Source organism: Pyrgilauda ruficollis, unplaced genomic scaffold (genome assembly GCF_017590135.1).
Source record: "Pyrgilauda ruficollis isolate IOZ18807 unplaced genomic scaffold, ASM1759013v1 scaffold89, whole genome shotgun sequence".
In the NCBI taxonomy this organism is placed as follows: Eukaryota; Metazoa; Chordata; class Aves; order Passeriformes; family Passeridae; genus Pyrgilauda; species Pyrgilauda ruficollis.
The window spans coordinates 1,367,385-1,380,430 of NW_024530932.1; the positions used below are offsets into that span (position 1 = coordinate 1,367,385).

General features: G+C 42.3%; 1 protein-coding gene across 4 annotated transcripts in view; it reads right to left on the reverse strand.

The window, feature by feature from the left end:
* Nucleotides 1-13,046, reverse strand: part of ADGRL3 (adhesion G protein-coupled receptor L3) — a 252,647-nt gene that overhangs the window by 45,599 nt on the left and 194,002 nt on the right. For all 4 annotated transcript variants that reach the window (XM_041488243.1, XM_041488241.1, XM_041488240.1 and 1 more), the window contains 3 exons: nt 8,934-9,143; nt 8,217-8,437; nt 1,354-1,420 (listed from right to left, as the gene is read on the reverse strand). In XM_041488243.1, coding sequence (XP_041344177.1) covers nt 1,354-1,420; nt 8,217-8,437; nt 8,934-9,143 — 498 coding nt within the window. The remainder of the gene's footprint in view (nt 1-1,353; nt 1,421-8,216; nt 8,438-8,933; nt 9,144-13,046) is intronic.

Sequence of the window (13,046 nt, forward strand, 5' to 3'; positions counted from 1 at the left end):
TAGTGACTGAATCACAGAGAATTTCTAAGTATTTTATAAGGTGACCTGGCTTGTAGATTACAGGACTGTGGATGCCATAGCCTTACCACAGCTGTGGCACTGCTGATACAAGGCTGGTTCTAACCTCAAGTGCTTCAAAGAGCATTATGGAAAATTAAAAATACTTGCTGTAAGGGCTTCTCTATGTCTGAGACATGTACAGTCATGAAAAGTCACCCCCAGCACCTTACTTAGCCAGCCCCATTGTAATGAAGCATAAAAGCATCTTTTTTTCTGTGAATACACCTTTTAAACACACTGTAACAGGACAGGTGGGCAGGGAAATCACAACTGATGCTTAGCACAATGCAAAGTTGAATAAACAAAAATAAAAAAGGGTTTGATTTGTTCTGTAAAAGATGGGATGGTGTTTCCATGCCTCAGTGTTCACAAGGCGGCCAGTTCCTGGAAAGGAGTTTCCCAAAAAGCCCAGTCTAGGATTTGAGACATAATCAAAAAGGGAAGATATCTTTTTATGAATTAATTGCTTAAGGGAAAAAAAAAACCCAGGAGTTGTAGTTGGCGGCATGGCCCCTTTCCTTATGTGGAAGACTGCTGAAATGGCTCCCAAGTTGCAGGAGAAGCAGAAGAAGCAAAGACAATGTCTGCATTGAAGTGAGAGCGCCTGGTTTTCTGTGTTAGCCAAACTGTAGCCTAGTCAAAACAAAGAATGGTTTATTTAAGCCATATTGTAGCGATTAAAGTATAAGAAAACTCCAGCTGTCTCTAAAGTTGGGTTCTCTACCTTGTTGCTGTGTTAGCTGATATGCTGGCAATGTGCTAAACATGAAGTCACACAAGTTTCAACTTCTGTTGGTTAGGAAAAATCCTCATCAGACTTCTTTTCCAGTTTTGGACTTTTCTTCATCCCACCTCCCCCGCTTCCAGATTTTCCTTTTTTTTTTTTTTTTTCCCCCCCCCCCCTCTTTCTTTTTTTTTTTTTTTTTTTTTTTTTTTTTTTGTTTTGTTTTGTTTTTTTTTTGTTTTTGCATTATCAATGGAAACTTCACTCTGGAATTCAAAAATGGTGTGAGCAGTGAGTGGCATCAAAACAGTCTGGCACTTCTAAATGTCCAGTGGTAGAAACCAAACTCTGCAAGTGCCCATTCTGAAGCTCCCTGGTCCGTTTTGATCAAGTATTTTGCAATGCCAAGAGCCTCTCATAATGAGAGTCTAATTGCTATGCCAGGTAGGGTCAAAGAAGAACATGCCTGCCTCAAATTAATCTGTGTAAATTAAAGATAAAGAGAAAAGGGACAGCAAAAGTTTTATTTCTTGACCTGAAAGATGGAGTAGTTAATTAGGAGTTCTTACCATAATTATCAAGGTCGCTGGTCCTATAAAGCTCCAAATGAAGTAGGTGTCAAGTCGGAGCCAACATCTGTAATGAAACACAGGGGAAAGAAGGCATTCAAGGACTGCACCCAGGACATACATCAAGAGTGAGCGAGTGACAGAGAAGAATGTGAGCTGCAAAACATGCCGGTGGGAGACAGGAAATATTACATTGCTTGTTCATTTAAATGCTGAATTATGTGCCCAATTTCTGACAGCGCTATTGATGGAGTAAGATAATTACCTCTAGAGGAAGCAGGGAGAAAATGGCACAAGGCCTATTTGCTAAGGCTTTCTGCATCTGTCGGAAAAACCCCTTAAACCGTGGGTTTTTTTAAGGAAGGGGTCTGATGAACATCCACAGAGCTTCTTCTTTGCTTTGTGCTCCTCTTTGCTCTCCAGCTCTGATGCAATGCAAGCTGTCTGTCAGCTGTCAAGCGAGATGACATTTCTCTAGCAAGTACATCAGAGAAACTTTGGTGCAAATAGGAAGCATGAATTGGATAACAGAAGGCTGAGGTTTAATTAGGTTCAGCAACTTTCCCTTTAAAGTGTTTTATTTCCCTGAACCTCCTGAGTATTTTGTTTCCACTAATGTTTCCAGGGTTGCATATGGTCTGTGCTATCACAAGAAGTTGATTCATGGCCTAAAACTAAATTATTAATCACTTAATTTCAACCGCATTTAATACTCCCCACATTTTTTAAAGCCCCTGGGAAATTACATTTCCATTCCTAGTTCATTCCAGGCGACAGGAAGATAAAATGGAAGTGACTCGTTACAAGACAGACAAATGTAAATTCCAAGAAAGTTTCACATGATGTTTAAAATAATAATATCTTGTCGTCTTTGCAATGCTGCAAATCACAGTTCCGTTTTTACACAAAGGACTGAGAAAGCATAAAACCACTCTTATACTACACATCCGACAGAATTTCATGATTAGGCAAGTGACAGGAACTGTATATATGAATTTATCATGGTGGTGGAGATAGCAGCTCTCACAAATGACAGCTCTAGTGTATGTGCCTAATGCTTTTTCCCTTCCAATGGACTTTGCAACAGGCAGAAAGGTCTGTGCCAGCAGCCCCATGGGAGATGATCAGCAGGAGATGCCTGATGAGAGAATAAAGCATACCCTGAACCTCTGTGACTGGGAGAAGCCAAAATATTAATAAATTCAAATATGCAGAGAAAACTTCTCACTTCCCTTCCTGACCATATAAATTTCAGGTCTCATCAGCGTTGGAGATGCATTGATATATATACACACACTCATAAGGCTATTTGTCACAAATCAAAATACTGTCACTTCCGTAACTGTCATTCCTGAACTGCCTCTGCAGTTGCTCATCCAGAATCTTCACGTGATAGCAGCAAAACCTTAATGCAAGAGGCAAACAGAGGCTTTCAAAGCAATTGCTGGGAAATCTTGTTTCTTCCGTGGCTGCTGAAGTTCAAGGTGATTTAGATGCAGCTGGTAATGGAATAGCATAAGTGACTCGAAACTACTTGAGTCTGATTCCCTATAGGAAAAGGTTTATGCGATCATGACATCTGTGTATCACCCACAATAACATCTAAAATGTCACCCAATTGCAACTAGATTTGACAAAGGAATAGAAGTTTCAAGAATAATGAAGTCCCTGTAAAAAGTGCCCCCCGTTCCTAAACAAGGATGTCTGCATAGCAGCAGCTCACATATTTACATGGTGTTTCAGACTTTATACCTACCCCATCCCCCTCAGGAAAAATGAGTAACTGGTGCTTATGCCTCAGCTGCTGCATATAAATCACAAAATACGCAGCCCCATCACTTTTTTCTACTGATAATGAGTGCTGGTGTGTGGGAGAGGACTCAGAGGGTTGTGGGGGTTTTATTTATTTTTTTTTAAATGAAAATATTTTGAACTTTTTTTTGGCAGTTTAACATTCAAAACAACCTCCAGCCCCTGCTGCCCAGAAGTTGGGAACACTGTATTTTAGTCACCATCAACTTGGTTTTCCTACAGCATAAAGAGTGACCTGGATCTTGGAAAGTCTAAGGAAGAGGAAAAACATAAACCCTCTCTTTACTTCTTGAAGCACAGTGATCACCCTTCAGTCTCATCTGGTGCAGCTGGTTTTGAATGCATATATATTGGGATATGGGGAAAACCAGGGAAAGCTGAAATACAGAATGAGCAAAAAGCTGTGCCAGGCTCAGCAAAGAAGAGCAAAGCAACTGGTACCTTTTCCAGACAGCTAAAAGAATGACATTTTCCAACCCACTTCCCTAAAATATCTGTCTCTTCATTTGTCGAAAACAACTGAGGATGCTGTGGATGAGAAACAGCAGAAGAACCAGGTCCTGCCATCAGGATAAGTGGGAGCCAGGCACGGAGCAAAAGGAGCCCTAGCAGAGATGGCTTCACCTAGGCCAGAGCACAGCTTGTGAAAAACAAAGAAGGCTTTTTTTAGGCGTCTCTGCACACTTCAAAGAATGTAATGTCATTTTTAATTTGTTTGAATAGAAAATTTGCCTTTCTATGAAACCGTGTACCATACTCTGTCTTGCGGGACTTAAAAAAAAAGATGGAGTTTTTGGTGGTCATCAGGAAGAGATGAAACTCTGGACCTGTTTAAGTCATACCTCATTAAAAATGCAAATTAAGACCAAAACATCAAAACACAGGCATCCCGCCAATTGCGTTGTGGAGCTGTAAATTGCTAATCAGACAAGTACCACACTGAGCTTTTCTTGCCTTAGAAGACAAAAACCCACACGCACAATGAGCTGCATAAATGAGCTCCTCCAAACAAGGAAGCAATCAGGCAACTCACTTCCCAGAGTTGCTAATCTTGGGCTGCTGAGTTACTTGTGACCCTCCACACGCAGCTGCGCTGTGAGCACGGACTCGCCACGTTACGAGTTTAGGCTGTGCTGCTATTACGCAAACAAGCTCCTTCAGGAGCTCAGTGCAAGGCAAAGGATTATCAGGAAATGTGTGTATGTAGGGAATACTGCTCAAAACCCCATCGCTCCTTCTAGGAGTCACCCCAGTGCATTCAGTTCTTGTGACAAGCTCTGTGGCACTGCTGTCCCTTGCTTTTTAATTTCCTCCTTTTCCACAGTGGCGACTCACAATATTCACCTAAAGCTTTGCCCAAGTAATAAAGACCACAAAGAGTTTACTCTATTTTCTGCATGAAGAGAAATCAAATACTAAACTATCCCTGGTGTGCATTAAATATAACCAATAAACAATCATTAGCTGCCATTGGACCATAAAATTTGAAGAGCCCTAAACATATCATGTTGTTCATGGGAGCTCAGTGGTTTGTTTCATGTGGCTGTACAGCCTCCCTGTCAGGGTGCAGTAACGGGATATGTATGCACCAGACATGCCTTTCAAGGGTGCAATATAGGTTCTGCTTAATGGAGTTCAGCATCCACATAGCTCACGCTTCCTCCTCCAAATACTGGCAGCAGCACTGCAAATAAAACAAGTTCAGTGGAGCCACCCAAGACAGACCACATTGTTAGATGCTATTTTCTGAGCAGCATTTACATGCATGAAATGTCGGCGCCTGGCTGATGGACTTGGAGGCTGTGTACATACACAGGGCTTTCATTTTGCTTTCTGACAGCTGGATTGCTTACCATGTATATCCTGCTTTACAGCATTCCAAAAGGGGGGGAGGAAGGGGGGAGAAACAAAAGAGAGATCCCTGCCATGATGGATTTGATCACCAGTGAATGAATATACCTACAAGTTTCTAAAATATATTGAACCACTCAAAGTGTAGCTGCTTTCCTCTGCAGTTTTTGAGAGGCTTTAATATGAAACCCAGGGAAGTATGGAAATATGGAATAGCTTCTTGCTACTGTTGTGGGATGGCCTGCTTCTAGCATGAGTCTTCTCAAAGGCTGCTAAAGCCATAATTGAACTTTTACTGAATTTTAGATGCAAGTTACTTTCAAACACTAACTACAAATGCAAATACTATTTTCTATACTATTTTCTCTGCATTTTGCAGCATTGCCCACCATGACCCTTGACATCATATCCATCGAGCAGATGGAGGGACTTGGTTAAGGCAAGCTGGGACATGGGATAAGGCAAATGATCTATCTTTTTTTTTTTTTTTTTTAAGTACAATCGCAGTATCTTCTTTTTTGCAGCCAAACTTGAGCTGTGGCCATTTAAGACCCAGCAGCTGAAGATATGGCCTGTAAGAAATGGTAACTTGGAAGTTCATGAGAGCACTGCCAGAATCTCTTTGGCAATGTGGGGGAACCACACTGTCTGCAGTGGGGTTTCCTGCTTTTCACCTTCACTTGAGAGGTCAGAATCAGAATGAGGTGAGATGCAACATTTCTGATTTATCTGGGGGCAAAGGACCAAACACAGTTGAGCTAGCCTGAATGGGATGATCTTTTAAGGGAATCACTATGCTGCTGCTTAGTCACAAAAGCAAATTAATCTCCTAATACAAGGGGTTTGAACTGTTCTAAAACCAAGAAAAAAACAAAGTAGGAAAAGGATCAATTCCTATCCTTGAATTAATTAAGTATATAAGAGTATCTTTATGGAACAGCTACTCCAAAATGCCAATATGAATAATAGGACACGGGACACTTCAGGAAAATCACATGCACCAAGTGATGAGTAAAGCAACAGAGGGAGGAACAAATGCCTGTTCCTGGCTATGTAATCTGGGCATGTGTTACAGGAGGGCTGGATTTCTAAAGGAAAATGAAATCAAGAAAACCCTACACTGCGTGTTTAAGCAAATCATTCTGAGATGTATGAATGGTGGCACCAAATGCCAGGCAAAAAACAAATATCACTAACAGCTCCATAAGTCCTGCTTAAACAAATGCAGTAAATAATGGAGGGAGGCAAGTAATATATTCCAGAGGATGTTTTACAAAACCTGGCAAAACCAAGCAACTTCTTGCAATCAAATTATGTATGCCTGGCATATAGTTCACTACAAATTCTAATCAGTTCTACCCTTCTAATAACATTATACTGAAAAATACATCATCATCCATCAACCAGATGGAGCATGATAGTTATACAAAACATATTGTATGGTTTTTATTTTCCTCTGTGAGAACGTGATAAAATTGTACATTCTGGAATTAAAAATTATAAATAAATATTTTAGATTTGCAAATCTCTGTAAATATTTATTTGCAAAATATTATATATACATGTTTAATCATTTAAAATACCACTTCGTGCTGTGGTGAGGGAGACATATTTTATTGGCACACACACAGGACTGCTGCCTCTTCAATGCCAAGATAGCGAAGTGTTCGCCTTCAGTGAATTTCAGCCAAACTTCTGCCTATACCTTCTATGCCATGGAAACATTTTGGCAACCAAGGTCTATTTGCAAAAGCCAAAGGGTGAATAGTGTGGAAAGGAGCCACAAAATACTACACTGTAAACTGGACAGGTTAGGACAGTGCTCCAGAAATGACAGATGTACTGTCCTTTGCAGACTGCTGGAATATGTTTGAGGGTCAACATGCCCAATGTAGACCACTGTGAAGAGCTATGTCCTCCACAGGAACACCACATTTAAGAATAAATTTGTCTAAAGGGACAAGGCAAACTGTTTCCATACCTGATTTAATAGGTGCTTATATAATGCTCAAGAGGGGGAGTGAATAGAAGAGCTTGTTGGGGCAGGAAGCAGGTGGCAACTGATGGAAAATCTTCCTCAAAAATGGCAATCAGCTGTTGTGTTACCTATTCTTTACCCTCTAGGCCTGTAAAAGTCAGTCAAACTACTTTGGATAAATTGGTAGAGATCCTTAAAAACTTACACCCTCCTACCCTTATCTGTGTGGGCCATTTCCTTTCCTTTCCATAAAGTGTGACATTTACACAAATTCAGGTCACTGCTCTCCTACTCATGGGAGGAACACAACACAAATATCCATCTGGGATCCAAGCCTGCCTGCTGGCATGGTAATGGATCATGAGCAGTTCCACTGCTCTACAGATCTGCTTTTTCAAAAAATAAAGGTTCATATAGATAATAATGTTTCAGGCAAAAAATCTGCAGTTGAACCTAACACAAAATCAAATGCTGCCATGGCCTGACCTGATCTATGCCAAAAAAAGAGCTTCATAACCACAAATGGCTTTTTACTACATATGCCTTCATACTGAGCCCTTAACTCAGTTAAAGTGAGATTGGAAAGGCAGACTAGGATAAGGGAAGAAGGAAAAAGGTCAATAAAATCACATTGTTAATCCTATTGTAGCAAAGATGGCAAAGAGAATCGAAGGCTCAATTTTCCCTTTGTTTTCCATTTGATGGTGTTGCATGATAATCTAACTTGTGCTTTCATACCAGCTTCAGCAATGTTGAAATCACTTAAGAATATTCATAATGATAAATGATATAACTGTTCTGATTTGCAAAGACCCTAATGCACTCCACAGTCACCACCTATTATGCCTGCAGGCTCTGTTAATTTGACAGAACAGTTTTAAAAAAAGAGGAAGAAAGCAGTATCCTCATCCAACTAAGAAATACTCTTTGGTTAGAGAAGGAGGATCTTACTGATATAGTACCAAACTGAGACTAGGGACAGTCACCTCTGCTGATGTTATGCAATGATGTGACAAAATTTTCCTCAAATGACTTCCCTAGAAAATACGTTGGTAAATCATTTCATAGTGGAGAATTTGTCCTGCAAGAAACACAGAGATAAGGCAAGGCATGCCTCCTGGCTGAGCTCTGCCTGAACAATTCCTCTGGGCTCCTCATGCCCATTTGTTGCCCCCACTCCCATCTCTCCTGAGCAGGTCCAAGCAATGCCAAGGTCACTCACACTTTGTCCGTGCCATAGCTCCGGTAGTCCACTGCTGCCGACACAGCCACAATCAGCGCAGGCATGCCGTACCCCACCAAATAGAAATACTTCCTCCGGGAGTGCTCACTCTCAAAAACCTCCACCAGCATGATGTACAGCTGCACCCCCTCCAGGAACATCCAGGTGAAAGCTGCCAGGAAGAAGAAGTGCAGGAGGGCAGCAAAGACGGCACAGGCAATCTGCGTGAGGATTGAAAAGAGCAAGGGAAAGTGTTTGTACCATGATTAATTAATGCAACAGTCAGGAGTACTCTTACTTGGAGGCTTAATAAAAGTGAGGGTGTTCTTATCTTCCCTCTCCAAAGGAAGAACTTCTTTCACTTGGGAAACATGTGTGAATGGTTTTAAAATAGTATAAGCATATATAAGTGATACTAGAAAATACAAAGGCATGCACACAATCATGCAAATAAACACATGAAGATGTACATGGTATAAGCTCATTTCTACAACCTGCTTATTAAACATATACACACATTTACAAGCAACACACATACAGCCCCTAAAGTCACAGCAGGCATCAGCATGTGAGTCCCAGTTATCAGCCAGGGGCCCAGCCCTGTGAGGCCTCATGCATGGAATGGAGACAGTGCTGGAATGTTTCTCACTGGTCAAACACAGCAGATGCACTGGGACAAGAGCCCGTGACAGAAGCAGAAAGTGCTTTGTCTCTTACCGGCTGGTCAGTCCGGTTGATGCCGATGAGGAAGAGGAGCTCTGCCACAAAGAGGCTGATGCACAAGTTCTTGTGAATGGTGTTGCGGTCGCTCTGCAGCCCACGGAAGAAGCAGAAGGTGAAGATGCAGATCAGGAGGCAGACCAGTGAAAGCAGGATGCCAACCCATGTGATGAAGTCCAGGAGCAGGTCATGGACTGCATCGCTGTGCTGAAGGTAAAACAAAAAGATCTCATCAGGTGCATGACGTGTGACTTCTAATGCATCCCAGACACAGAGTAAGGTTGCCTGTGGCACAAGGCACCAGTAGCAAAAAGATTAAATGCACCTAAACTTGAACCCTGAAGCAAGAAAGCTGCAACCTGAAAAAGACTCCAAAGCATCTTGCAAGCTGCAGGTGCCCTGAACAAACACAGACCCCAAAACCCTGCAGAAGCATAATGCTGTTGATGAAAATACTGAGATATCAGGGCTAGTCTTGCGTGCAGCTCAATCGTGCACAAGCATGGCGAAGGAGTGCCTGGACACACAGTATACAGAACCATTGAACAGAGTGATTCAAGTGTAAAAAGACATTTCATGCTAACAACATCATGTCCAACAACTGCAAGTCCATTACAACCATTTGCCAACAGTGAAAAAAGACTCTCTTTAAATGTTCAGAGATGTATGAGCTTGGAGGCTTTGGAAAGAAAGAGATTGCTTAAATTTTTTTTTTCTTTTTCCACAGGGGAAGGAGAAAGGAAGTTTGATTTTTCTTTTTCAAACCCTGGAGTTATATTTTAGAACTCCTGGGAAGTCAGATTGATCCTGAGAACATTACCCAGAAAAAAGACAGACCTTTTAACAGGAATTTGCTTTTAAACTGTAACAGAACAGTGATTTTAAGACAGCCTGCAAAGTGACTGATTCCCTGTGATGAACTTTTAATATGGATGTACTTCAAAGCCATGCAAACAAAGCCAGCGCAAAACTAGGCAACAAAGTTGTCTGAGAGTCAGGATAGGTGAGCCTTGGCTCTGCTGACAAAACACTGCTGCATTGCTCCTGAGCTTACACTGCATGTCCCTCCTGGAAAGAGGAGGCACATGATGAGACCCTCCTGGTGAGAGAATCCCACTGCTTTCCCTATTCAGGCTGTAAAACTCATCTGTAATTCCCCAAGCTTCCCCCAGATGTGGTGAAATTATAGATATCATTACTTAACAAAATGTAAATAAAACACAAGAAATACATGGTGAGCCATGAGATGACTGCTTGGATGTAAGTCTTTAGAGTCAATGAGCTGGGGAAAAGACTGGCTGAAAATCTCTGGGAGCATTTCACAAAGACCAGAGCAGCTCAAAGCCCAGCTCTGTGGTCCACCATGTTGTGTTATAAACAGTAATTACATTCTCCACCATTTCTGGCATTTCGATGACTTGGGCATTATGTAGGCTAGCAAATACAAAAGTGTCCACTTCAAAAAGCCAGGGCAAAGTGGAAACACTTTTCTCTCCATGGGATAAAAGCTTATGACAGGTGGAGGGAAAAGGTGATTCATTTATCCATTTTCTTTGCCTCCTTGCCAATGATAAAGCTGCATCAAATGTCAGGCCTTTCCCGGTATACACTCTGCTGTGTTGGCACCCGCAAGAAACACCTCAAACCTTACAGCTCTTTGGCTTTACCAGCATGAGTGATAGGCCTCATAATGAAAGATGGGGAGTGATTCTCTGCTCCATTCCTTCCATGCTGGAAGTTTTGTCTCCAGGAGGACCTGGAGGTGCAGAGATAGAGGGCTCCATTGCCCAAACCCCCTTGCATCTCTTTCCAACTATTTCCAATACCTAAGGAACTAGAGGTCACAAGTCCAATGGGGAGACAAGAAATCATTGTGTGCTTTCTGTGGCTCATGACAGAAATGCCTATTCCAGCCAGCTCATCCAGCAGGCGCCCAGAAACCTGACAAGATGAAGCAGATCATTTCCCTGGCAGCTGCGCATTGCTTTATCTCAGTGTCATTCCAAATCATCCATCCCTCTTAACTCTGCAGAAAAATGTTAATGCAAACCTTGCACCTTGCAAATCATTCTTTCTTTTCTCTGAGGCTGCAGGGGAATGGCAGGAGAGCATCTCCCTGAACAAGCCCTCATCTGATTAGATTGGCCTGCCAGGCTGAATGCACCAAGAGCTCTTGGGCTGGGCAACAGCTAATGCAGTGGATGCAGGAAAAAAGAAACCAGGCAGACTTTGGCCAGATGCACACACCCCACCCAGATGTGGCCAGATGCATTCATCCCAAGACAAATTTAGCATGTTGCAGGGAAAATTCTCCAAGGGCTTCTTCTCTCATGGGCCCCAGCTCCTGCACCTCTTATCACAGTACCACAACTCTGCTGAATTTAAGACATGATGCAGGAATTACAGGTGGTTTTGCTCTTGGAGAGGGATCCTACCATCTAGGTTCTTTGCCTTCTTCAGGGAAGGGCTGCTTGCCCAAGAAGCTCACCATGCTTAGCAGTAAATATGCTTCACTGCTGTATCATTATTATTACTATTATCACTCTTACTGGTTTTCTTTTTAATATTAACCGTAAAGATAATACTGATTTTATGTATGTAACACTCATCCCTGGAGTGTTGGGAAACAACCATAAAAACAACTTCTCCATAATTACAAACTCCCTTCCCAAACTCAACAAACTCACAGAAGAACAAACAGAAAGGAACAATAACAATGAACTGGGAACAAGAGCAATTTAAAAACACCTCAGGGGAAAGAAAATATGAATTTGTAGCTTTTCTAGTAAAGTCCAAGAGAAGAAGTGAGCTGAATTTTAAAGGCTGGGTACACTCCAGCCTGTTTGGGATGCCCAATTTCAGGTGCTACTGCAGAGCAAATGGATCAGGGAATACTTGATAAGCACTGGCATCCTTCCCACGGCAGTGCCAACTGCTCCCTCAGGGCAGGCACATCCATAGCTTGTACACCAGCAAGTACAACAAAAGGCAACTTGCCTTTGCTGGAGACTGAAACCTGTAAATTACTGCACTGTTATAGCAATCAGAATAATATGGGAAAAGGAACAACAGTGGTAACCTCTCCCAGTGCCATGAGGTTTTCCTTGCCATCACCTGATTGCTGTGTGACAAACAAGGAGCAGCATAACCTGGCTTACACAGCTGGTATATGGAGTTCCAGGGTTAAACATGATACAAGGCACACCGAGATTTTGTATGTAGGTCTCAGCCTTCAAGCCTGGTCTCTTAACCACAGAAAAAATGCAAGAAGAGCAACTTTTCTCTTTACCTGTTCAAAACTCCCTGACTGAGGATAAAACAGCTGAGATGTGCATGCTAACCGCTGAATCACAGCATGGTGAAGGTGGGAAGGGACCACCAGTGGGGTCATCCAGTCCAGCCTCCCTGCTCAGATCCAACTGGATTCTGTGCCACTGATCACAACCCTCTGGGATCTGCCGTTCCAAGAAAATCCCTAGGAATATCTTTCCAGCACAATGAAAGCCCTAGGGTCTCTAAAGCGTGCAACATACATCTGAGACCACCCGTGTATTGACAACAGTCACCTCTTGCTTTTCAATGATCTTCCCAAATACTTGGACAACCAGAAGAGCCGATGACAAATACCAGGTATCAGTCCAAGAGACAATTCCCGACAGCATCAACCAAACAACTCCTTGCCCAAATGCACCATGGCTCTCCAGACTAGTGCTACATGGCACAGCATGCAAGACACTGAGGTTTGTTACGACTGAGCTACGCTCGCTTCACAGAATAAGCTGACACACAAATTATTTTTAGCACAGGAACAACTTACTAAGTTGTTCCTTACAAAAAACAATACACTTCAGTGACAGGGTTTCTATAGTAAGTATGTTTTACATTTATGATTTAGTAAAGCCCAGTGAAAAGAGATGTCTCTGGCTTTGGGATAAAGACCTGTTTTTTTTCCAGTGGGGACAAGAGCAGTAGGAGGAGAGTGCTGACAGGGATTTGTGCAGGAGTTACAGGAACACTAGTAGCAACCACAGCAGGGTGAGCAGGCAGCCCCAATATTATCCAGGCTGGGAAAATCAATGAGCAGCTCTGGCAGTGCCTGTACACCACAGC